Raw genomic sequence first — 23,683 nt, 5'->3', positions numbered from 1 at the left:
GTCAAGTCATAAGCCTTATAATGGTACCACATATTGGCTTCATACCGGGGAGTGGGACTTAAAATCTAATCAGAAAGTGGTTAGTACTCACATGCTGTTTGTGCCACCATTGCACCATGTCCTTGCAGACGAGTCATTATTGTAGCTCTCAATGTTCCTAGCTGCGAATGATGACGATTGCTTTTCCCTTCTAGTACTGTGCATAGCCCTCTCCTACCCTTTGAAAGCTAGCCAATAGGGGTGAAGCTTTTAGGTCCATACCAGCTTGATTTCACCACGTCCTATGACTCAAGTATGTGGTCTCTTCAGCAGTCGGATCTTGCCATCAAGTTCTGGAGGATATCCAAGAGCAGTGACAGTATCCTGTAATGTTTGGGGGGAGTGGAGTCTGTGGAACCTCATTGGCCAACAGCTACAAAAGTATAGTCCATTTCCAAAACTGGGATTTTTATTAGTTATGCGCTGGTGTCTACTACCTGTAACTCCAGCTCCAGGGGACCCAGTGTCTCTGGGACTCCTTAGGCTTCTGCACTCACACGCCTACACCCCCACAGGCACATGCATGCACACAACTAAATCTTAACATTTAAACTCTCTTTCTTTGTGTGTGTGTGTATAGATACAGATACTTTAGGAAGTTTCTGTAGTACTAGGTTTCCATGTCCTTTTTGAAAGGCCTTGTCCATGCTCCCTCCTCTACCCTACTTTCGCCCCCCACCCCAGGTTAACCCTTCTTTTAAAAAAATATTTATTTTTATTTTATGTGCATGATGTTTTGCCTGAATGTATGTCTGTATGAGGGTGTCGAGTCCCTTGGAATTGGAGTTACAGACAATTGTGAGCTGCCATGTGGGTGCTGGTAATTGAACCCGGATCTGCTGGAATAATAGCCATTGCTCTTAACCGCTGAGCCATCTCCCAGTTTAACCCTGCTTATTCTGTTATTCTCCTTTAAACCTTTATTCTCCTATGTAGTTGAACTTCCTATGCTTCCAAGAATGGCCTTGAACTTTTTTTTTTTTTTAAGATTTATTTATTATCTATACAATGTTCTGTCTGTGTGTATACCTGCACGCCAGCAGGGGGGAAACCAGGTATCATTATAGATGGTTGTGAGCCACCATGTGGTTGCTGGGAATTGAACTCAGGATCTTTGGAAGAGCAGCTAGTGCTCTTAACCTCTGAGCCATCTCTCAGCCCCCGGCCTTGAACTTTTGATCTTCCTGCCTCTACTTCTTAATTACTAGGATAACAGACATGAGCCTTGACACTCAATTTATATAGATCAAACCCAGGGTCTCTTGCCTTCAGATTTAAAAATAATTTTCAACTTAATATATTTACATATATGAATGTTTACCTGCATGCATGTATGTACGTCCTGTATGTGACTCTTGGATTCCATAAGTAGAGTTATGGATGGATTTGTACCTATAACCCAACCATGTGGTTACTGGCGATTGAACCTGGGTCCTCTGGAAGAGCAATAAATGTTCTTTACCATGGAGCCATCTCTTTAGCTACTGCATTTTTAAAATTTCCAAGACAGGGTTTCATGTAGTCCACATTGGCTTTGAAAGCATTATATAGCCAAGTCTAGCCTTGATCTAATCCTGCTTCAGCCTCCTGTATGCTAGAATCACAGGTATTTGTTACCATCCTACTGAAAGTATTTTAAAAAGTATTTATTTATATATTTATGATGTGTACGGTGTTCTGTCTGCATGTACACCTGCACACCAGAAGATGGCATCAGATCTCATTACAGATGGTTGTGAGCCACCATGTGATGGCTGGGACTTGAACTCAGGGCCTCTGGAAGAGCAGCCAATGCTCCTAACCTCTGATCCATCTTTCCAGCCCCCTAAAAGTTATTATTATGTTAAGATTTAGTTGTGTGCATGCATGTGCCTGTGGGGGTGTAGGCATGTGAGTGCAGAAGTCTAAGGAGTCCCAGGGGCATTGGGTCCTCCTGGAGCTGGAGTTACAGGTACTTGTTGGGCACCTGACACAGATGCTGCAACTGACTTAGGTCTTCTGCCAAGAACTAACTGTAAATACTCTTAAGCACTTACCATCTGTCCAGCACACACGTGAAGGTCAGAGGAAGGAATTTATTTTTCCTTCTGTGTGAGTCCTGGAACTCAGACCATCAGGCAAGTACCCTTAACCCTAAAAAGCTGCCAGCCCTAGAGGCTGTTTTTTGAAAGTACTTAGTAGGTGCAGGCACTCACTGTGACTGGTACAGGGTGATTGATGGATGCAAGCTCTTACTGTGAAGGATTTTGTCTGATAGTGGTTAACAGGGCTTTCCTGCTTGTTCTTGCTCCTCTGAGAGTCACTCCGTGACCATTTCCTCTGTGGCCTCTACTGTATAGTCATTGTGAACTCCTCAAAAAAAATTTTCGAGACCTGGTTTCTCTGTACCTTGGCTGGTTGTAGACCAGGCTGACCTCAAATTAACAGCGATCCACCTGCCTCTGCCTCCTGGAGTGCTGGGATTACAGGCGTGTGCCACTGTGCCCCACTGAAGCTCCTCTTCTTGTTAGATAATGAATTCCAGTGGCTGATTTCTAACTCATTTTTTGTTGTTTATTTGTTCGTTTGTTTTTTTGAGACAGTTTCTCTGTGTAGCCCTGGCTTTCCTACACTCGATCAAAGGTGTGTGCCACCACTATCCAAGCTTATTTCATGTTTATTTATTGATATTTGTAGGGAAATAATTTCATTTGAGAGCCTGAGGGACCAGGCTGTGTGAGAGACAGTCTAAACCCCAACACCTAATACTACTTGTTTTATAGTTTCTTTCTCAGTGCCTGTGTGTGTGTGCATGGTGGAGGTCAGAGGGCAGTTTACAGGAGTACAGTTTTCTTACTGGGTGGGCCCCCAGGATCAAACTGAGGTTCTTAGACACTCTGGCAAGTGTTTTGAGCCATCTTACTGGCCCTGTTTTGTTTTTTTAAGACAAGGGTTTGTGCCAAGTAGCCACAGGTTGGCCTGAATTAATTTATCCTTCTGCCTTAGCCTCCTGAATGCTGGGGTTCCAGGTATTGTGCCATCATGCCCACCAACACTAATTTTCTGAGACAAAATCTTGTGTAGTTCAGGTTTGCCTGGAACTCTACATAGCTGAGATGACCTTGAATTCCTCATTTTATGGCCTGCACCTTTGGAGTGTTGGGATTCCCCCCAACCCCCACAAGCATTTCTCTGTGTAACAGTCCTGGTTGTCCTGGAATTCACTTTGTAGACCAGGCTGTCCTCAAACTGGCAGAGATCAGCCTGCCTGTGTTCCTCAAGTGCTAGGATTAAAGGTGTACATCCCTATGCTTGGCAGGAATTTCCCATGTTTTATGTCATAGTTCCGCTTATTATGTAGTCTGTGGTGAGGAAGAACATTGTGGAAGACAGAAAGCAGAAAGAGGGGCCTGAGTTACAAGATACAGCCCTTAAGCACATGCCCTCAATGACCTGCTCCCCAAAGTTTTCAGAATTTCCCAAAAGAACACCACTAGCTGTGAAGCAAACTCTTACTGTCAGAGCCTTTCAGCAGAGGTGGAAGCATGCTCCATATCCAAACCATTACAGTTGCTTCCTCTTTCCTTCAAAGAGACAGAGTTCTGACTAAGTAGCCCAGGCTGGCTGCAAACTCTCATTTCTGAGCTCTCCTTTCTCTTGCCTCAGCTTTCTAAGTTCTCAGATTACAGGTGTGATATGATAGCACTTGCATGAGAAAGGCTAAACAATTTTTTAAAAATTATTATTGTATAGGACAACTTTCAGGGGTCAATTTCTCAGTTTGTGATATTGGGCCTGGGGATTGAACTTGGGTAGTCAGGCTTGGCAGCAAGTTCCTTTACCTGTGGTGCTGTCTTGCTGGCCTGAGAAGTGTTAATTTTTCATTCATTCATTCATTCACTGTGTATGGCTTGCTGGCCTGGATCTTGCAGTGTTGAATAGAATGGCTTTGAACTCAGAGATCTACCTGCCTCTGCCTCCTGAGTGCTAGGACTAAAGGTGTGCATTATTACCACATCTGGCAAAAGACTAATTTTTAAAACTACTTGCTGTGTATGTAAGGTTTGCCATAAAAATGCAGGGTTTGTATGACACAAAATGAAGTCATTAGTGTTTCTGTGTGTTGAGCTTCAGGGAGATGATATAACAGTGGTTTTTGTGCTCCTTCTTCCCTTCTGACATAGTCATTTTGGCTCTGTACCGTGGGTGTCAGTCTTGGCATCTCTATGATTTATTTGAACATTGTATATTTTGCTATATGTGTTACTATTGTGCTTTGTAAATGGATTGTTCATTTAAAAATTACTAGTTACTACTTAAATGAAGGAGCAATGACTGATTTGGAGATAAAAAGAGAATCTGAGTTTAAAAACAGTTCAAAGAAAGCCAGATGTTGGGCTGTATCCTTGGTAATCAGTTCCAGCAGTCTGAGACATAATGATCACGAGTTCAAGACCAGCCTGATCTGTAGATCAGGTGAAACCTAGATCAGCCAACCAGCCCAGCCAGCCAGCCAACCAGCTAACCAAAACAGTTCGAAAGATTTAAAGAAGATAATGAAAAACTCATTTTGTGATGAGAGTTAAAAATGAAATTGGTCCCAGGCATCTTTCATGGTGGAAATGATTGTTTCTGAACCAGCTCATACTCTGCTGTATTTTAAAGTCAGTTACACTTAAAAACAATCAAATCTACTTCTGATACTTGTAGCTCATGCATGCTAACATTTAGAAGGGCAGAGTAGTCCATTTCTTTATGTAAGTCTGTATTGGCCAATCATCTGATGAAGTCACCAGCTTGTGGTCAGAAATTGAGAAAGAGGGATGAGGAAACTCAAAAATATTGACACATACTGACCACCTTGCAGTGCATGAGACTGCCCTTTTGGATGGGTTGGGAAACTGTAGCATAAGCCTTGTGCAAACTAGACCATTGCTGTTTTCTAGCTGGGATGAGATGAAGATCAGAGCAGCTCATGTTTGTTCAGCAGAAACTTTATTTGTGAGCCTCCATCCCCACTCTTGTATGCTCAATTGCCTTGGTATTTTCAAACTAATTACTAGAGTCTTGGCCTTGTAGGTATTCAGATCTAGAATATTTAATTTTTGAAAATGTAATTTTATTTAGTTAGGTTCTTTTAAAAGCTATTTATTTTTAGCTGTGTATATGTTGTGTGTTGGTATGTTCATGTGAGTTTAGGCGCCTGCAGAGGCTAGAAGTGTTGGATCCCCCTGGAACTGGGTTGTAGGTGGTTATGAGCTGTGGGTGCTGGAACTTGAACTCAGATCCTTCAGAGAAGCAGTGTCTGCTCTTAGCCAGAGCCATCTTTCCAGCTCTAAATAGCTTTAAAAAGACTCCTTTTTGAGAGGAGTGTGTGTGACACAGCTGTGTGACACAGGTGGGCCTTAAATTCAGGATTCTCATGCTTCAGCCTCCTAGTATTGCCAGTTTAATCTGGGGGATAGAATGTGAGGACTTATTCCCTCTAGCATTCTTTTTAAATATTTAATTATTTTGTTTTATGTGTATGAGTGTTTGCATGTATGTGTATGTTTGTGCATCACAAGTGTGCCTGGTGTCCACAGTTTCCAGAAAAGGGTGTCAGATTCCCTGGAACTGGAGTTACAGTGCTGGAAATTGAATACAGGTCCTGTGGAAAAATAGTAATGTTCTTGACCCCTAAGACATTTCTCCAGCCCCTAGTGTGTGTGTGTGTGTGTGTGTGTGTGTGTGTGTGTATCTTTTTTTCATTGTTTAATTTATTTTTTTGCCTTTTCAAGACTGGGTTTTTCTGTGTAGCCCTGAATGTCCTGGAATTTACTCTGTAGACCAAGCTGGCCTAACTCAGAGATGGCCTAACCTTCCTCTCTCTCCCAAGTGCTTGGGAGTAAAGGCATGTGGCGGCACCACTCTGCTTTCTTGCATGTGTGCGTGCATGCCTTCCTTCCTTCCTTCCTTTCTTTCTTCCTGTTTCTTTCTGCCTGTATTTTTGTTAATACTGTGTGGACCAAACTGGCCTTGAGCCCAAAGAGCTTCCTCTTCTTCTGCCTCCTAAGTGCTGAGCCTGGCTTATTTTAATACTAAATAATTTTTTATTGTCTAAATCATTTATTTCTCCTTTGCTAGGAAATTAAAAAAAAAAAGCTATTTTTGTGAAATGACAAATTGAGGCAGAGAGATATTTTGAAAGTTGCACTGGTTGGTTATAGGTGGGTTAGTAGTATGTTGATCTTCATTGGCTCAGATAGTGTGTATAGACAAAGGATCTAGATTTGTTCCAAGGGATCTCTAAAGTGTCTGTCTGCCTATCTGTCTGTCTATCTATCTATTGAGTATGTATCTATCTGTCTATGATTTTTTGAGAAAGGCTTTCTATGTGTAGCCCGGGCTGGCCTTGAACTTACAGAGTTCCACCTGCCTTTGCCTCCCAAGGGCTGGGATTCAAGGTATATGCCACCACTGCCTATCTAGCCAACTGATTAAAAAAAAAAAAGATTTATTATAGATGGTTATGAGCCACCATGTAGTTGCTGGGAATTGAACTCAGGACCTTTGGAAGAACAGTCAGTGCTCTTGACCTCTGAGCCATTTCTTCAGCCCCCTAGCCAACTGATTTTGACAAATAAAATTTTCTTGATACTGGCAGGTGCTTGGTTTATTTCTAATTTGAGAAACTATGATGGGATGTACCAAATAGTTGCAGTAAATAAATCAAACATTGAAATTCTTTAGCATAGTAGTTTCCTAATGGCTTCAGCCGGATGTGTTGGATGTATGTATGTGTGAATGTTTTTGACCAGAGATTGAGGTCAGGTAGTCTTGCTTAGTTACTCTTCACCTTATTTTTTAAGACCAAGTCTTGTGCTGAGTTTTAGAGTTCATTGATTTAGCTATGTGAGCTTCAGGGATCTGCCTGGTACTGTTTCTGCAGTACTGGGATTGCAGATAAATTGCCACACCCAGCTTTTTAACGTGGTGCTGAAAAACCAGACTGAGGTCCTTATACCTGAGTGACAAGTGCTTTATCAACGGAGTCATTTCCCAGCGTTTTAGTTGTGTCCTGTTTAATAAAATTCATATAAGACCATTGTTTTGTATAGCTTCTTGTACCAGGCCACAGAAGACCAGACAGCTCTTGCCAGGTGCTGTTAATCAATGGAACTCCTCAATGGTCCGGTTAAAAAACAAAGTCATCAGTTTAGGGACCAGCTTATCTAAGCCAGCAGAAGGAAGATCCTTAATTATTAATTTGTACAATTAATTAATTTGTACAATCTCTACATAGCCCTGGCTTTCCTGGAACTCACTTTGTAGACCAGGCTGCTTCAACTCACACAGAGATCTGCCCATCTCCGCCTCTCGAGTGCTGGGATTCACAGCTATAGCACCATAGCTGTGAATAAATAAACTCAGCTGGTGATGGTATGTACCTATAATCCCAGCACTCAGGAAGCAGAGGCAGGTGGATCTCTGAGTTTGACGCCAGCCTGGTTTAGAGAGCAAGTTCCAGGACAGGTAGGGCCACACAAGGAAACCCTGTCTTGAAAAGCAAAACAAAACAACCCAAAAGGACAACAACACAGAAAGATTAAGGGGTGTGCCCTTGTAGGAGAAAGGGTGTCCTTGGGCATGGGCTTTGAGGTTTTTTTTTTAATTCTTTTTTATTTAACTTTTATTAATTACACTTTATTCATTTTGTATCCCCCATAAGCCCCTCCCTCCTCCCCTCCCGGTCCTACCCTCCCCCCCCTCTTTTCTGCATGCATGCCCCTCCCCGCTTTGAGGTTTTAAAACAGGCTCATTCTCTCTTTCTCTGTTGGTTGTCTGTGGATCAGGATATAAGCTCATAGCTACTGCTCCAGAGCCATGCCTCCATGCCTGCTGCCATTCTTCCTACTATGATGGTTATCAACTAGCCCTTTGAAGCTCTAAGCAAGTCCCCAGTTAAGTGCTTTCTTTTATAAGTAGCGTTGGTCATGGTGTCTCTTTACAGTAATAGAACAATAACTAAAACACTGGGTCTTAGTTGTAATGCCACTTGTAAGTGGTGTTGTAATCCTTGCACTTGGGAGGCTGAGGCTGAATAATTGCTGAAAGATCAGGGCCAGTCTGGGCTATGTTGAGTTCAAGACCAGGCAAGGCTACAAAGCTAGACTCTTTCTCAAACAAGACAAAACAAACCAAACAGAAACTCTAAAACTAAAAGCACAACCTAAAACAAAGCAAAATGAAAAGCCAGTTACTTAACTACTCTCTATTAAAGTATATTATATGCACACTCAAAACTATCACCATAAAACATTATTTTGTACAATTGTATTAATAAAAATAATTTTAAAAGCCAATTAATATCCTTAAACTAAATGTATTGTAATTCTGTCTTATTGCGGTGTTAGCATTGGCTTCTGTTTTGCAGTTTGATAAAGTGGACTTGAGTTGATTGTCAGTCAACAGTTACTCTTCTGGTTCTGCACTGTCTTCACAATTGTTAGGGTTCCAGGTCTGGGCATAACTTCATAGCATGTTTTCTATGATTGCATGTTTCTCATGATTGCTGAACTGCCTAGATGGCCGTATTTGTTACTCAGGAATAGATCTTAAGGGCCTCTTTTAAGTTTAACACTCTTAAATAGAGAGGGTAAGCAGGTGACATAAAAAGAAATGGGGAGCTGGAGTGATGGCTCAAGATTTAGAGTACTTGATGCTTTTGTAGAGGACCTTCGGTTCAATTCCCAGCATCCACATCACAGCTCAAAACTGCTTGTAACTCCAATTGTGGGGATCCAATGCCATGCTGGTCATTTTAGTGGTTCATAGGCATCATAGCTGGGTAGGACTGTTTGTTGTTTCCAGCCTTTGAAAGCTTGCATGGTGCTTTCTGACATCACAAAAGCTAGTCCTCAGGCAGGAAGCAGTTAAGTTAGTTTCAGCTCAGATTCAAGGTCTCTGGGCCTTGAATCATGCATAATGTCTTCAGCAGTAGGAACTTACTTTTCACTCCTGGGGTAGGGGTATGCAACCAAGGGAAATAGCCTGTAATATTTTGGGAGTCTATTGAACAGTCCTTACCAACAACTTAAAAGATGGCTTCTCATGCCTGCCTTGGGGGTTTTTGTTAGATGGTCTGCCTCTTGGAGGTAGCATTGTCAGTCCAGACCGCAAGCATGTGCACGTGTTTTTATAGTTTTTTTTTTTTTAAGGTAGATATGATTCCTCATGACTTTCTGAGGCTTTTTTTACTGTTATTTTATCCTTCTTCCTCCATCTCTCTCTGTCCTAATTTGAGCCTCCTCTTTCAGTTTCCCTGATCAAATCACTTGCACTCTTTAATCCGATCCTCTATTGCTCTCCTCACCTGGAACCTTTTATTTCCATGGTTCCCAGTGACAAATGCTTCCCAGGGAAACAGTTCAGCAAGAAAATAGTGAACTATTGTATTGTATGTGATGTGTGTGTATATGTGTGTGCACACGTGTTTACTTTCCACGGGTATATGTGGTGTGTTCAGCTGTACTCACATGTTTGTGGGTACCTGTGATGTCAGGTGTCTTCCTTGATCATTCTTCACCTTATGTATTGAAGCAAGAGTCTCTAAGTCAGCTTTGAGCTGGCATAATAGGCTAGTCTAGCTAGCTACCTTGTTCTGTTGGGACCCCTTTGCTCTATCTTCTCGGCCTTCCAATGATGTCTTATCCCTTTCTTATGTTTTAGAATACTACACTCTTCCAAGGATCTTCTGAGATTTCAGATTCAAACCATAGCACCATGTAATACTCATTTAAGATTATTGGTACAAATTGTAATAAATGATAATAATAAAAAAACACTTAAAAAGATTATTAATACATAGGATATCTTTATTGAGGCAGAGTTTCATGTGTCTGAGGCTGGTCTTGAATTCACTATTCAAAGCCTTAGTATGACTTTGGACCTCTGATTCTCCTGCCTCCCTGTTAGCTGGGATTAGAGGTATGCATTGCTGTGCTAAGTTTATAGTAAATGGATTTTAGTATACCTATCATGTCAACAAACTTTTAGAAAGTACTTAAAAATATGTGTGTGTGTGCATGTATGTATGTATGTAGTCCTATTTGTGTACAGTTGTCCTCTGAGTCCATAAGAGGGCAGTTGTGACCCTCTTAAGCAAAGGCTGGAACTGTACTTGATTCCTTTGGAAGAAAGGGGATTTTAACTCCTTAGCTGTTTTTCCATCTTTCATTCATGAATTATAAAATGTTTTTATTACTCCCTAAATAAAACTGGCATCAGGCGTTCACTAATCTGCCTTTTACTTGTCCTTTGTTTTGATTCTCCCTTTCTTCACAGTTGTCTTTCTTTCCCTCATCTTGCTGTGTCTAGCTGGCTTCACACTTCACGGCTTCCAGATAGTCCTCTATCCTTAGCTTCCTGAGAAGCACGGGCTGTGGGCACATTACCATTCTATTTCTATGAATTTGCCTATTTGGGGACCTTTGTGTTTTCGCATGTGCAGTGCTATTTCCCTCACTGAGCTCTGGCTGTGGTTTGTCCCAGCCAAAACTCATGTTGAAATGTAATTGCTGTTTAGGAGTCTTTTCTTGTTGGTCTGAAGTGAATACCATGAGTCATTTTTTAAAATGATTGTTTTTAAAATTATTTATGTGTATGTGTATTGCCTGCATGTGTGTTTGTGCACTGTGTACATGATCCATGGGAGCCAGAAGAAGGCATCAGATCCCCTAGAGTTACAGATGGTTGTTAGCTGCCATTTGTGTGCTGGCAACTGAACCCAGGTTCTCTAATGTGTAGCCAGAAGGCTGAGCCCCCTCTCCAACCCCTCAAGAGTGATCGTTTTAAAGCATGAGGTTCCTGTGCTGTATTTCTGTGCTTTGTCTTTGCCTTTGGCTATGAGCTGAGGCAGAGACCTTGAGTAGAAGCCAAGCAGACACTGACATACTGTTGAACTTTCTAGCCTCCAGACCATAAGCCAAAATAAGCTTCCTTACAAATTATGTCTCATGTTCTGCTGTAACAACCGAAAACTGACTTACTCTCTTGCCCTCAGTTTTGCTTACTCCAGTATCAGTTACCTGTGTTAGGTGTGTTCTTAAAATATCAGCTGGACAGTTAGAAGTTAACAGTTTAGATTGTGTGCTGGTTGGAGTAGCGTGATGAAATCTCACAGCACAGGACATGAGTAATCTCCTTGTACAGCACCACTGTGCTCTATATGCTACCCTCCAGTCAATGTAGTTGATGTAATCAGATCAGCTTCGTGGTATTGCAGACTGGTACTCACTCACCCTTATTTTACTTAATAATGGCCCATTTTGCAAGAGGATATGCTGAAGAGAAGCAGCTATAGGGGACCTAAGAAAAGAGAAACGTGCAGGTTACAGATTAGACACCTGTGTTGTGAAGGAATGAGAGTTCAGTGCTAGCTTTGCTTTTGTGGCTCAGTTATGACCATCTGCATGACAAGCTGGGTGTGGGGGAATTGACTAGAGCTCATTAAGTGCTAGCTGTGCGTTCTGACATCCACTGAGGTTTTGGAATATGCACCCAAGGCTCTTCTACTAGCATTTAATTTCTTTTTTGTCCTTATTTCTTTTTAAATTTTTATTTATTTTTGTTTTTCAAGACAGGGTTTCTCTGTGTAGCCTTGGCTGTTCTGGTCTCACTTTGTAGACCAGACCGGCCTTGAACTTGCAGAGATCTGCCTTCTGCTTCCCTGAATGCTGGGATTACAGGTGTGCACAACCGTGCCTGGCTTTGTTTCTTTTTAAAAAATACTTTGTTGTTGTTTTTTGAGACAGGGTTTCTCTGTGTAGCCTTGGCTGTCCTAGACTCCCATTGTAGACGAGGCTGGTCTCAAACTCACAAAGATCCTCCTGCCTCTGCCTCCTGAGTTCTGGGATAATGCGTGCACCATCACACCCAGCCTTAAAAAATACTTTTTATTTAAGCTTTCACAGTATCTTACATGTATATATTTAATTCCTCATTACATTTTATAATCAGGCACCACCAGTCTGTTCTTTCTTTGTCACTTAATGGACATTTGGGTCATTTCCCCATTTGGCTATTTGGAATAATGCTGTTGTGGACATTTTAAAGTTTTAAGGTTATTAAAATCCGTTGGGCTGGGGCCATAGCTCAGCACTTGAGAGGGCTTGTTCCTACAGAGCATCTGAGTTCTCAGCACTGACAAGAGTTGGCTCACTACTACTTGTAACTCCAGCTCCAGGGGCTCTCAAGCCTCTGGCCTCCTGTACTCCCATTCACATACCCTGACCTCCGTACACAAAATAAAAATAATTGATTTTTTTTTTTTACATCATTTGGAAGCCCTATAATTTTAGTTCCATGCGGTGGTACACACCTGTAATCCCAGTACTCGGGAGGCAGAGGCATGTGGATCTCTTGAGTTTGAGGCCAGCCTGGTCTACAAAAGTGAGTCCAGGACAGCCAAGACTGCACAGAGAAACCCTATCTCTAAAAACAAACAAACAAACAAACAAACAAACAAGCAAACAGAAATTGCTCTGTACAAGCTTTTGGTTTAGGTTTTATGTTGTATATTAAATATAGGAGTTTTTAAAATTGAGGCCTCCCGAGTAGGATTTGATACAGTGCTACCCTTCCTTGCTGTCACAGTGAAGCCACTGAGGTACTAGAGATGTAAAGCTCTCCCAGGAGTTTCACATTTAGTAACTTTAGTAATTTTCTACTTTTAATGGTCAACATACCTTTTCTAAATGACATAATAGGTTCAGTTAACTGTAATTAAAAAATTATGGCAAAATAGATGTAGAATAAAGTTTGCTGGATGTAGTGGTACATGCTTTTAATCGCTGCACTTGGGAGGCAGACACAGGCAGCAGTCTGGTATTCTACATTGCAAATTCCGGATCAGCCAGGATTACATAGTGAGACCTTGTCTTAAAAAAGTTAGAGCTATAGATGGCTCAGCAGTTAAGAACAGTTGCTGTTCTGTTCCCAGCAGCCACACTGGGTTACTTACAACCACCCATAACTCCAGTTCCAGGAGATCTGATGCCCACTTCTGGCCTCTGCAGGCACCAGACATGCACATGATGTACAGACATACATGCAGAAAAACACCCATACATGTAAATAAGTAAAATTAAAGATAAATGAAGTAAAACCTTTTTATTTATATGTGCATTGGTGTTTTTGCCTGCATGTCTGTGTGTATGCCTGTGTGAGGGTGTCAGATCTTGAAGTTACAGACAGTTGTGAGCTGCCATGTGGGTGCTGGGAATTCAGCCCAAGCACTCTGGAAGACCATTCAGCGCTTTAAATCGCTGAGCCATCTCTCCAGTCCCGGAACAAAAAGTTTGTAAAAATACTAATCACTTTTAAAGATTTATTATTTTTTTTCCTTTTTCAATCTTTTTAAATTAAATTTTTATTTTTTATATTAATTACAATTTATTTGTTTTGTATCCCAGCTGTAGCCCCCTCCTTCATCCCTCCCAATCCCATCCTGCTCCCTCATCTCCTCCCTACCCCTCTCTTACTCCACTGATAGGGGAGGTCCTCCTCCCTTCCGTCTGACCCTAGCTTATCAGGTCTCATCAGGACTGGCTGCAAAAGATTTATTATTTTATGAGTATATGTGTATGTTTCTGGGTACCACATGAATACAAATGCTTTCAGGCCAGAAGAGAATTTAGGATTCCCCTAAAACTGGAGTAATATAATAGGTGGTTCAAGGTTGATTTACGTTACACCATAAGTTCCGGGCTAGTCTAGATCCTGAGTCAAAAAGCAACAAAAAAACCCAAACCAAAAAATGAGATTGTTTTGGCTTCTCTGTGTCATCTGTGTTTCCATGTTAATTTTAGGAACAGCTTGTCATTTTCTACCAAGAATTCACCTGAGAGTGTGTTCTGCTGGTTTGAGTATATTATTATTATTATTATTATTTTAGTTTTTGGTTTTAGTTTTTAGGTTGTTTTTTTTTTTGTCACCTTGACACAAGCTAGAGTAACTTGAGAAGAGGGGGCTACAGTTGATAAATGCCTCCATAATACTAGCCTGTACACTAGGCTGTGGAGCATTTTCTTAATTAGTGATAGATTGTGGGAGGGCCCCGTCTATTTTGGGTGGTGTTACTTCTGTGCAGGTGGTTCTGGGGAGTATTGAAAAAGCAAGCCAGGAGAGGAGCAAGCCTTGTAGCACTCATGGCCTCTGCTTTTGTTCCTGACACCAGGTTTCTGCCTCAAATTTCTGTCCTGACTTCTGAATGATGGAATACAAGCTGAAAGATGAAATAAACCCTTTCCTCTCCAGGATGTTTTTGGTCCTGATGTTTATCACAGCAGTAGAATCTATAAATGAGTTTAATAGGGATTAAGTGAACCCCTAGATGAATGTGGAGATTATTGTCTCTTTAATAGCAGACCTGTGTATTGCTGATAAGCATGGCCGAACATGCTCATGAGTTTATCAGTTTTCAGTTTTAAGAACCTTATGCCCAGCGTCTCAATTTCAGATCAAGTTCCAGCTTGGATCATAGCCAACTTTGTCAACGTTGGGGCTAGAGGATGAAGGAAATGGCTGTACATTAACATAATTTTTTTTTTTTTTTTTTAAGAGTTTAGGTTGTGCATCTCTCTTCACTGATGGAAGAGAACTCCGCAGACAGGCTGTGGTCAGGTGTGGTGGTATGTTTGTATGATCCCTGCACTTGAGAGGTGGAGGCTAGAGAAGCTCCAGTTTGAGGCTGGACTGGGCTATACAGTGAGGCACCCTGTCTGGAAAATGGGGGAGGGGGGGAGATCATGGTCATGCAACTCTTGAAATGACCCTTGATTGCCTGCTTTGAGGCAGGAGAGCAGACAGGTGCTGCTAGGTGCTTTGTTAGAGACAGCTGGAGGAAGTGCAGTAGTGTGGAAAAGTGGACAGGCTTTAGATCTATCTGGTTGCTAGAATTTTACGGTGATTAGGTTTGTTTAAAAGCCTGGGGGTGGGGCTGGAGTTAGGGCCCAGAGGTCAAGAGGTTAAGAGCACTGGCTAGTCTTGCAGAGGACTGGGGTATGGTCCCAGGCCTCACATGGCAGCTCATAATTCAATTATCTGTAACTCCAGTTCCAGAGGATCCAGTGCCTTCTTTTGCCTTGTCAGGAACTGGGCACAGGGAAGAACAAGGTCATTTTATATAAAAGGCACCATTTCCTGCTAGCATACTGTTCCATTAACTTCAGACTTTACTTTCCTCTAACAGAGCAGAGAGTTGCTGCACTGAAAAGTACACAGCCCTGCACCCAATAACAGCTTTTAAAATTTAATTTTTATGTTTATTTATTCCTTCATTTTGTGTGAGTGTATTTGTGCCATGGGGGCACATGAGGAGATCAAAGGAAAACTTGGTGTTGGTTCTTAACCTTCCTCCAACTATGTGAGTGCAGGTGATCAGTCCCAGGGCTTGGTGGCGAGAGCCCTTTCACTGGCCCTCACTATCTTTTACATTTCTGTTTATTTATGATTATTCTGTGTTTATGATGTGTAAGTATGCATTTGTGTTTGCTCTGGCTCAAATGTGAAGGTCAGAGGACAACTTGTCAGTGGGTGTGGCACACGCCTGTGATCCCAGCACTCAGGAAGATACAGGCAGGTGGATCTCTGTGCGTTCGAGGCCAGCTTGGTCTACAAAGCTAGTCCAGGAGAGCCAAGGTCACACAGAGAAACCCTGTCTCAAAAAACAAACAAACAAAAGTCACCTGTCACCTTGCACTGTGGGTTCTGGATATTGAATTCAGGCTTGAATGATAAGTGATTTTATCCACTGAGCCACTTCATTGGCTCTGGTTCACTATTTATGTTTGTTCCTTTATATAAAATCAAGGAACAACAATGTTATAAATACTTTAAAGAATGTGGAATAAAAAAAGAATGTGGAAACTGAATAGAACTTCTAGGGGAGTTGCATATAATACTATACTTTCTGTACAGTTTTTGTAAAAGAAAGACAGCAGTGTTACTTTAGTTAGCTCTCTGGTCTCTCCATGGCTTTGAGGTGGAAAGAAGTTAGGAAGTATTAAGTGCAAATAAAAATCCAGCACCAGTTGAGGCTTTCTTCCCTCAAACCCTGTTGGCATCATTGGGTTGTAGTCAGTGCCATGCCCCATAGCCTCTAAAGTCATCCAGGAGTGATGTGTGTCCTGTTTTATGAAGTGCTGCCCTGTTGGATCATGTTACTCATATTCAGCCACCAGGAAGCTCTCAGAACCCAGCATAGGTCTTACTGCTGTCCTCATGGGGAAGATAAGTAAGCTTATGGGGCTGTAAACTGAAGTTCCCAGAAAACAAAGAGCATACCTGTGTGGAAGACTGTAGGAGGCTGAATTAGAACTTCTTAATTGTGGAGAGCTAGAATGTGGCAGATCCTGAGTGAAAATATCTTGTCCTACCTTTAGTCCTCTTAATAGCCATTCATTGCCCAAACATATATTTGGCTAAACAGTTTGGTATCAGGCAAAACCTCTGAACAGACCACTAGGCTCCACCCATCCCAAAACTCAGTGTGGTGTGGGTGGCATCTGGAGCCTGGAACAGCTCCCTGCTCCTCTTGCATTGTCCTGCTATGACACATGACTTCTTTACCCTGCAGCCACTTCCATGGTGAGGCATGTCATTTGAGGCAACATAAGCCCTGGTTTCTGCTGCCGCTCAGTTTTGGCTTAGAATAAATTCTTTTCCCTTTCAAGGAGAGCTGTGTTTGTGTCAGCAGAGCCATAGGTGCATAGAAACTGAAAATGTGGGTTATTTGCTTCTTTCTCTTTTTCCTTAGAAGAAAAGAACAACAACAACAAGCCAACAAACTTGTGTGTAGGTAAGTGTTGCTAGTGATAGTTTGATGTTTCTAGATTCAGGTTGTTAGGGGTTTGTATGTCTGGCACATGTGTGTCATTGTGTGTCATTCAGGAATTCCCCTCTTCTGGCCTGCTGGGGATTTCCTTTGCTTCTTTCCTATATTCGATGGCCTATTGTTTCCTGTGTCTCTCTTGACTTACCTGAATAATGAGGCCCTTCAGAAAGGGACTATGGACAGTAAAACTTATATAATCAAGAATGATAGAAAAATCTCTCTCTCTTAGCCTTCTTTATAGTTTTCTTTGATGATACATCTGGCATTCCTTCAAATGTTGAGAGAGATTTGAAGCCATTCTGATTCCTGATCCTTTGGCTAAAGCTGGGGTTTTGTTTTCTTGTTATAAAATTAATGTGAGGCATTTGATGGGCTCTTAATCTGATATCTAGTTCAGGTCCCCCAGGCATGTGGGTCCCCCCCCCCCCCCGCTGCCATTGGAAGCTCTTTGGTAATCTGTTAACAGGGCAAGATTAAGAACTGACTGTGGCCTTAGAGCACAGGTGAATTTTCCTGAGTTTTGTGGTAGGATGGGGAAGCTCAGCGTGTTCTTTGAGGTTGCTGAGCTGGGGAGCTGGGGAGGAGGCTGCTAGTTTTTGCAGTCAGGCACTGGATTAGAGTCTGGGTCCAAGTATTGTATCTGATGAAATAGGGTCTGGGGTCTGTCTTTGTAGTCCACACATCACGGCCCTCCTGGGTCTTTTGTTTTATTTTGACATAAGGTCTTGCTATGTAGATTAGGCTGGTCTTGAACTTTCTATCTTCCTGCTTTGTCTTTGGAGTGCTGGGCATATACAGGTTCATGCAACCATCTGGCCTGGTATGGTCGGTCAGTCTATCTGTCTGTGTCTGTCTGTCTCTTTCTCTCTCTCTGAGTCATCTCTCCGATTCTGTTTATCAAAGGCATATATAAACATGAAGTAGTCTAAAAATTTTCATTTGATACTAGAAAGGGACTAATAATGGGATTCTTCAGTAGGTTACAGGGCTGGGGATGTGGTAGAGTGTGCTGGGAAAGTTATACCTGCTCGTGTTATTTATCTTTATCAGTCTGTATCTTTATCCTTTGTAAACTTGAGAAGCGTTTATTACTTCTGAGAGTGATGAAGCAGCACAACCCTTGCTCTCTGTGTTTAACCTCCTCTCCACTTCTACCCCAGGAGGGGATTATAAAAGTAGATGTCCAGTGACTAATCAATTAAACAAACTGAAAACTTTTAACCTAAAAATCACCCAAAGTCCAGTTTTAAAATGTAAAAAGAAAAAAGACAGTATTTATAACTTCATTTACTCAGTTTTTAGTGAGAATTGTATGAAATTACTCTATTCTTTCATCTCATTTGTCCGTTTCTTGTATTTATTCTTTTTTAGGTTTCTTTCTAGGTTTCCCCCACCCTCAGCCTTTGTCCAGCTTTAGCCTGTGTTAAGCACTTTGCTGGGGTGATTGCCCTCATGGCACTTGTACCGTTAGTTTCCCACTGCACCTGTGCAGAGTCGATGGTGTATTTTTTACTGTAAACCTTAACCACTTTGCTATCTGCTAACTTCTGTGGTGTCATTGTACAACCTGAATGTCATCATTTTTTAGGGTGGGTACATATCTAGGCTTCTGTTTCTGCTCTGTGTAAAAAGGAAAAGGTGTAATGTTCTTTGGAGTTTGAGAAGGTACAGTCAAAAGGCTTTACCTGTGGTTCTTTCTTTAGTCAGAAGTCACAAAAGAACTAAACAAAATGGCCAGAAAGGGGAAGAGATGTATATAATTTTATTGACCTAGTAATCCATGCCTCAGATGTCAGCAGACTACTCATATACTTCATGGCATGGGAATTGATCTGGGTTTCTCTACAAGAACAGTAGTTTTTAACTTCTGAGTCATCTCTTCCACCCAGTATTTGTTTTTTTTTTTTTTTTTTTTTCTCCTTCGAGACAGGGTTTCTCAGTGTAGCCTTCCCTGTCCTGGTCTCGATTTGTAGACCAGGCTGGCCTTGAACTCACAGGCATCTGCCTACCTCTACCTCCCTGAATGCTGGGGTTACAGGCATGTGCCACTGCACCCAGCTGGTGTTGTTTTTAATGGAACCTGCTTGTGAGTATTTTATGTTGTGTCTTATAGCAATTTTCTTAATAAATTTAAATGTTATGGACCTAGAACCTAGGCTGTTTAGTCTTTTGGAAGGAAGGACTTCTTTCCTTCCTTTTTTTTTTTTTTTTTTAGACAGGGTTTCTCTGTAGAACACTGGCTGTCTTAGAAATTCTATATAGATCAGGCTGACCTACTTACAGAGATCTGCCTTCCTCTGCCTCCCTGTGTTGGGATGAAAGGTGACCATTACCATGCTTGGCCTTGATTAGTTTTGCAGTTTTAGTTGACAGCTAATTTTGGTTGATTCAAAGTGATCATAGGTATTGTAGTTATCATGACTGGTATCCTTCCGCTCTAAAATCAAATCACTATGATAAATAAGGTCATATAATAACAGTTACTATGAAAATTTAGTGCAACACAGCAATGGAATACCTACAAACTCAAGACTTACACAAAGTCGGGTCGGGTGCCTTTGTCTTGCGGGTACTGCTCCAAGTCCTAAGAGTATGCCAGTGAGCTCTGTTCTCAGAGCAGGTGCTTATAAACAGTCTCTAATAATAAGTGTTGCAGCTGGGCGCAGTGCTGCACGCTGTAATCTCAGCACTCTGGGAGGCAGAGGCAGGTGGGTCTTTGAGTTTGAGGCCAGCCTGGTCTACAAAGTGAGTCTAGGACAGCCAGGGATACACAGGGAAATCCTGTCTTGAAACAAACAAACAAAAACAGACAAAAAAAGTTGTAAGTGTTGTATTGAGAATAAATCAGGTTTGTTTGCTGGGGGAAGGAGAGTAGACTTTAGATGAAGTGTCAAGCAAGGACTGTCTTGGTAGAGACAGGTAGTGAAAGGGCCATCTTGACTGTTCCTGGAGTTTTCAACCTTCTGAGGAAGGGAATAAGAAATTCTGAGGTATGAACACGGCCATGGTCTGATGGGTTTTTTTGTATGTTTTGTTTTTAAGAGAAGGTTTCACTGTGTAGTCCTGACTGTCTAGGAGCTGGGTATGTAGACCAGGTTGGCCTTACACAGAGAAAAGTTGGTTTCTGCTTTTCAAAAGCTGGGATTAAAAGTGTGCACCACCATGCCATTATGACTGGCATGTTTTGAAAGCAGACCTGATTAAGGAGTTTAGATTTTTAAAAATTTGCTATTGTTATTTTTGTGTATGTGTTCATTGGTGTTTTGCCTTCATGTATGTCTGTGTTAGGGTGTTGGCTCTCCTGAATCAGGAGTTATAGACAGTTGCGAGCTGTCATGTGGGTACTGGGAACTGAACCCTGGTCTTCTGGAAAAACAGCCAGTGCTCCTAACCACTGAGCCATTTCTCCAGCTGAGGAGAGGAGTTTAGTTTTTATTCTGAGTTTCCAATAAAGAGTGACATGATGAGCTGCTATTTGGAGACTACTTTTGGTGATGAAAAATTGGCTTCTAAAGACCTCAGAATTTTAGTAGGTGTTAAGTTTTTTCTCCAGAAAGGTTGTACCAGGATTGTTGATAATACCACGTGGTAATCTTGAGTAAATCTCTGAACCTGCTCTGCTTTCCTGAACTTTGAATTAAGATTACAGATGTTCCACTGTGTCTGCTGGGCTTTGTTCCTGCACCCGTATTATATGACAATCTGCATTTACTCAAGTCTCTCCTGCAGAAGAAGGCTTAAATAGTATTTGCATGGGCTCTGCATACATCTCTGCTGTAAGTCCTCTACACCCAAAGAATTCACGATTGCTAATCTAATAGAAATGTTATTCAGACAGCCACACACACGGTGACAAAAAGAAGTCTGCATATGTTCAGTGCACACACACACATTTATTAAATATTTTTGATTTACAATTAGTCTACGGCTGTGGACCCACAGATGTGGTACAGGAGTCTGCTCGTAGTTAATCTCCAACTTCTTTTCCTGGACTGAGAGTTTATCGCATAGAAGGTAGTGAAGTAGAAAGTTCTGGTTGAAATGAGGTTTAGGTTACATATTCTTTAATTCTAGGCCACTTTATCGCTAACTAAATGATTTTGTTTGTCAGGATTGTATGTGAGACAGTAAAAGTTGTGGAGTCAAAGCTGCTCGAGTCTGTACCCTAGCTTGGACACTCAGAAGTGTGTATAAGAATTTTCTCTGCTTTAGATGGGATATCATTTCTACTTATTCAATTATAAGGATTAAGGTGGATAACAGGAATGGGGCGTATGTTTGTATGCGTGTGTGTGCATGCATATTCTACACCGACTCACGATGGAGGCTGCTGCTAAGCTCTAGCTGTTGCTAGACAAAGAAGTTTCTGTGAAAAGTCTTGAAGTGGGATTCTCTGTCAACCTCAGGTGTTTAGAGGAGGAGAACCATTTACTTTGCCTGCTTGTTGACTTGCAAGTATCTGGGCATTCTTAGTCCTTACGCCTGAGGTATGTTAGAAACCTCAGATTATGTGGGGTTAAATGACTAGTTTTCAGCTTTGGTTCTGTACCCGAACTGAACCCTGAAAATGTTATAGTGGAAAATTCATGGACTTTGTAAATAGATATGGAATCTGGGACTTTTGGGGCAGCTAGTATTTTTCTCTGGTTTAAGGAGAAAGTTGAAGATTTTAAAAGCCAAAATGCTTACACAAATGAGAAAGCTAATGAACAAAAATAAATATAGTATCTACAGTGCATCCTGGGAATTAAGTTTTCTGCTCCTCCCCCACCCTCCAGTGCATAATTTTCATAGTTCAAAATATGTTGCTCATAGACAGAGGTGATGACTCAGCGTATTCATACACTATAATCACAGGAGACAAATACAGATGAAAAACAGGGACTAGAAACCAAGAGATGCTGGCTTATGTTCTAGGTTGGCTTTGGGTTTTGGTTCCCTTTTCTCTCATTTTATGGAAATATGCCACTGTATACAATTTTTTCTTTCCCGATTAACTTGCTCACAGATTATGAAAAGCCATACACCACTGTTTTTACAACTTTTTATTTATATTGTTTCTAGGTTAAGTACTTTTCTTCTAGAGTTATAATTATTTGTCTTTCAGGTTTAAGTATTGTTTAAACTGCATCAATGGAGCACATACAGGGAGCTTGGAAGACGATCAGCAATGGTTTTGGACTCAAAGATGCGGTGTTTGATGGCTCCAGCTGCATCTCTCCTACAATTGTTCAGCAGTTTGGATATCAGCGCCGGGCCTCAGATGATGGCAAACTCACGGATTCTTCTAAGACAAGCAATACTATTCGCGTTTTCTTGCCGAATAAGCAAAGGACAGTGGTATGTGACCCTAGAAAATGTAGCTCTGCTGTCTTTGGACCCTGGGCTGTGCTACCCAGTTTATAGATGGGAGAATCCTTTTGTCATTTGTAGCTTCTGTTAATTGAATTTTTAAAAATCATTTTATTTTATTTTTTGTCCTAAGTACAGATTTATTTTATTAAATCACTGTTTTTCTTGCACTCCCAACTCTGTCCTAACATTGCCCACAAAAACTTCTTTTTTTCTGCATCCTTATTTTTTTTGGGGGGGGCTATTTCTGGTACTCTTTTTTCTTTTGAAACATTTAAAAATTGTATTACTGTGTGTTCATGTGTGTGTGCACTTGCATGCCCATGCTACATTATGACATAGAGATCAGAGAACAACCTGCGTGAGTTGATCTCTTCTTCCACCACATGGGTTCTAGGGACTGAATGCGGGTAGTTGGGCTCAGTGGCAGTTGCTTGGATCCAGAGCCATTTTGCCAGTTCTTAGCCTTTTCTTTGAGAAGTTTTTTTTTGTTTTGTTTTGTTTTGTTTTTAATTTCCAAGCTAACTAAAACTAATTAAAGGAAAAAAAAAAGACATTCTTTCCTGAATGCAAAGTATTCACTTAAATTTTGATATTGTAATTAAATATGAGGAAAATAGAATTTTCTGGGTTATTTTACTTTAGGAAAAAAATTCTAGATTTTTTTTTTTAAAGTAATGAGCTGGTTTATTTTGTGAAACAATTTTCTTTTTTTATTTTTATTTTTTAGATTTTTAATTTAAAAAATGTATGTTTTTATTTTATGTGAATGGGTGTTTGTTGCCATGTATTTCTGTATGCCAGTGCATTCAGTGCCCACAGAGGCCTGAAGAGGACATTGGATTCCCTAGAACTGGAATTACATACAGTTATGAGCTGCCATGTGGTAGCTGGGAATTGAATGTAGCTCAGCTGGAAGAAAAGCTGGTGCTTTAACTGTTGGGTCATCTCTCCATCCCCTAAGAAAAAAATGTTTTGTTATTTAATAGGCCCAAGACAGATTTTCAGGTTGCTTAGCAAGAAACTTGTACCTTGTCTCTTAGAGCATAAACTATTTCTGCATTTTCTCCTCGGAACAAGTGACTAGCATTGGATGTTATCAGTAGGATTTTCTGACATGAAAACCCTTATTTTCTAAGGACCCACTGCTCAAAAGCCTCTATATTCTGAATTTGAAAAGCCAAAAACCAGTTTGGCTGAAACAGAAAAGTGAAGTTGTATTGGTTTTTGTTTGGTGGGACATCGTGTACAACCTGAGTTTAAGACTGTCTATCCCTGCCTTCCCACTCTGTGGCCTGCTGAGCGCAGTTTATGGCATCTCTTTTTCCTTACGATTCTAAGGTTGGGAGGCCAGCCAGAGATTTCTTGGTTTCCTTCTAACAGTCCCCTCTGGTTTTGCTGATAAGTTCCTTCATCCTTATTTATTTTGTGTGTTTG

General features: G+C 41.2%; 1 protein-coding gene across 5 annotated transcripts in view; it reads left to right on the top strand.

The window, feature by feature from the left end:
• Raf1 (Raf-1 proto-oncogene, serine/threonine kinase) overlaps positions 1–23,683 on the top strand; it is a 54,621-nt gene that overhangs the window by 5,707 nt on the left and 25,231 nt on the right. For 2 of the 5 annotated variants that reach the window (XM_021641016.2, XM_060383974.1), the window contains exon 2: positions 22,002–22,234. In XM_021641016.2, coding sequence (XP_021496691.1) covers positions 22,028–22,234 — 207 coding nt within the window. In that variant the 5' untranslated portion in view covers positions 22,002–22,027. Of the gene's footprint in view, positions 1–16,816; positions 16,859–22,001; positions 22,235–23,683 lie in introns of those variants that run through there. The other 3 variants (XM_060383977.1, XM_060383976.1, XM_060383975.1) reach the window with 2 other exon arrangements.

This window comes from Meriones unguiculatus, chromosome 5 (genome assembly GCF_030254825.1).
Source record: "Meriones unguiculatus strain TT.TT164.6M chromosome 5, Bangor_MerUng_6.1, whole genome shotgun sequence".
Classification (NCBI taxonomy): domain Eukaryota; kingdom Metazoa; phylum Chordata; class Mammalia; order Rodentia; family Muridae; genus Meriones; species Meriones unguiculatus.
This window is presented reverse-complemented; position numbering and strand designations above follow the sequence as displayed.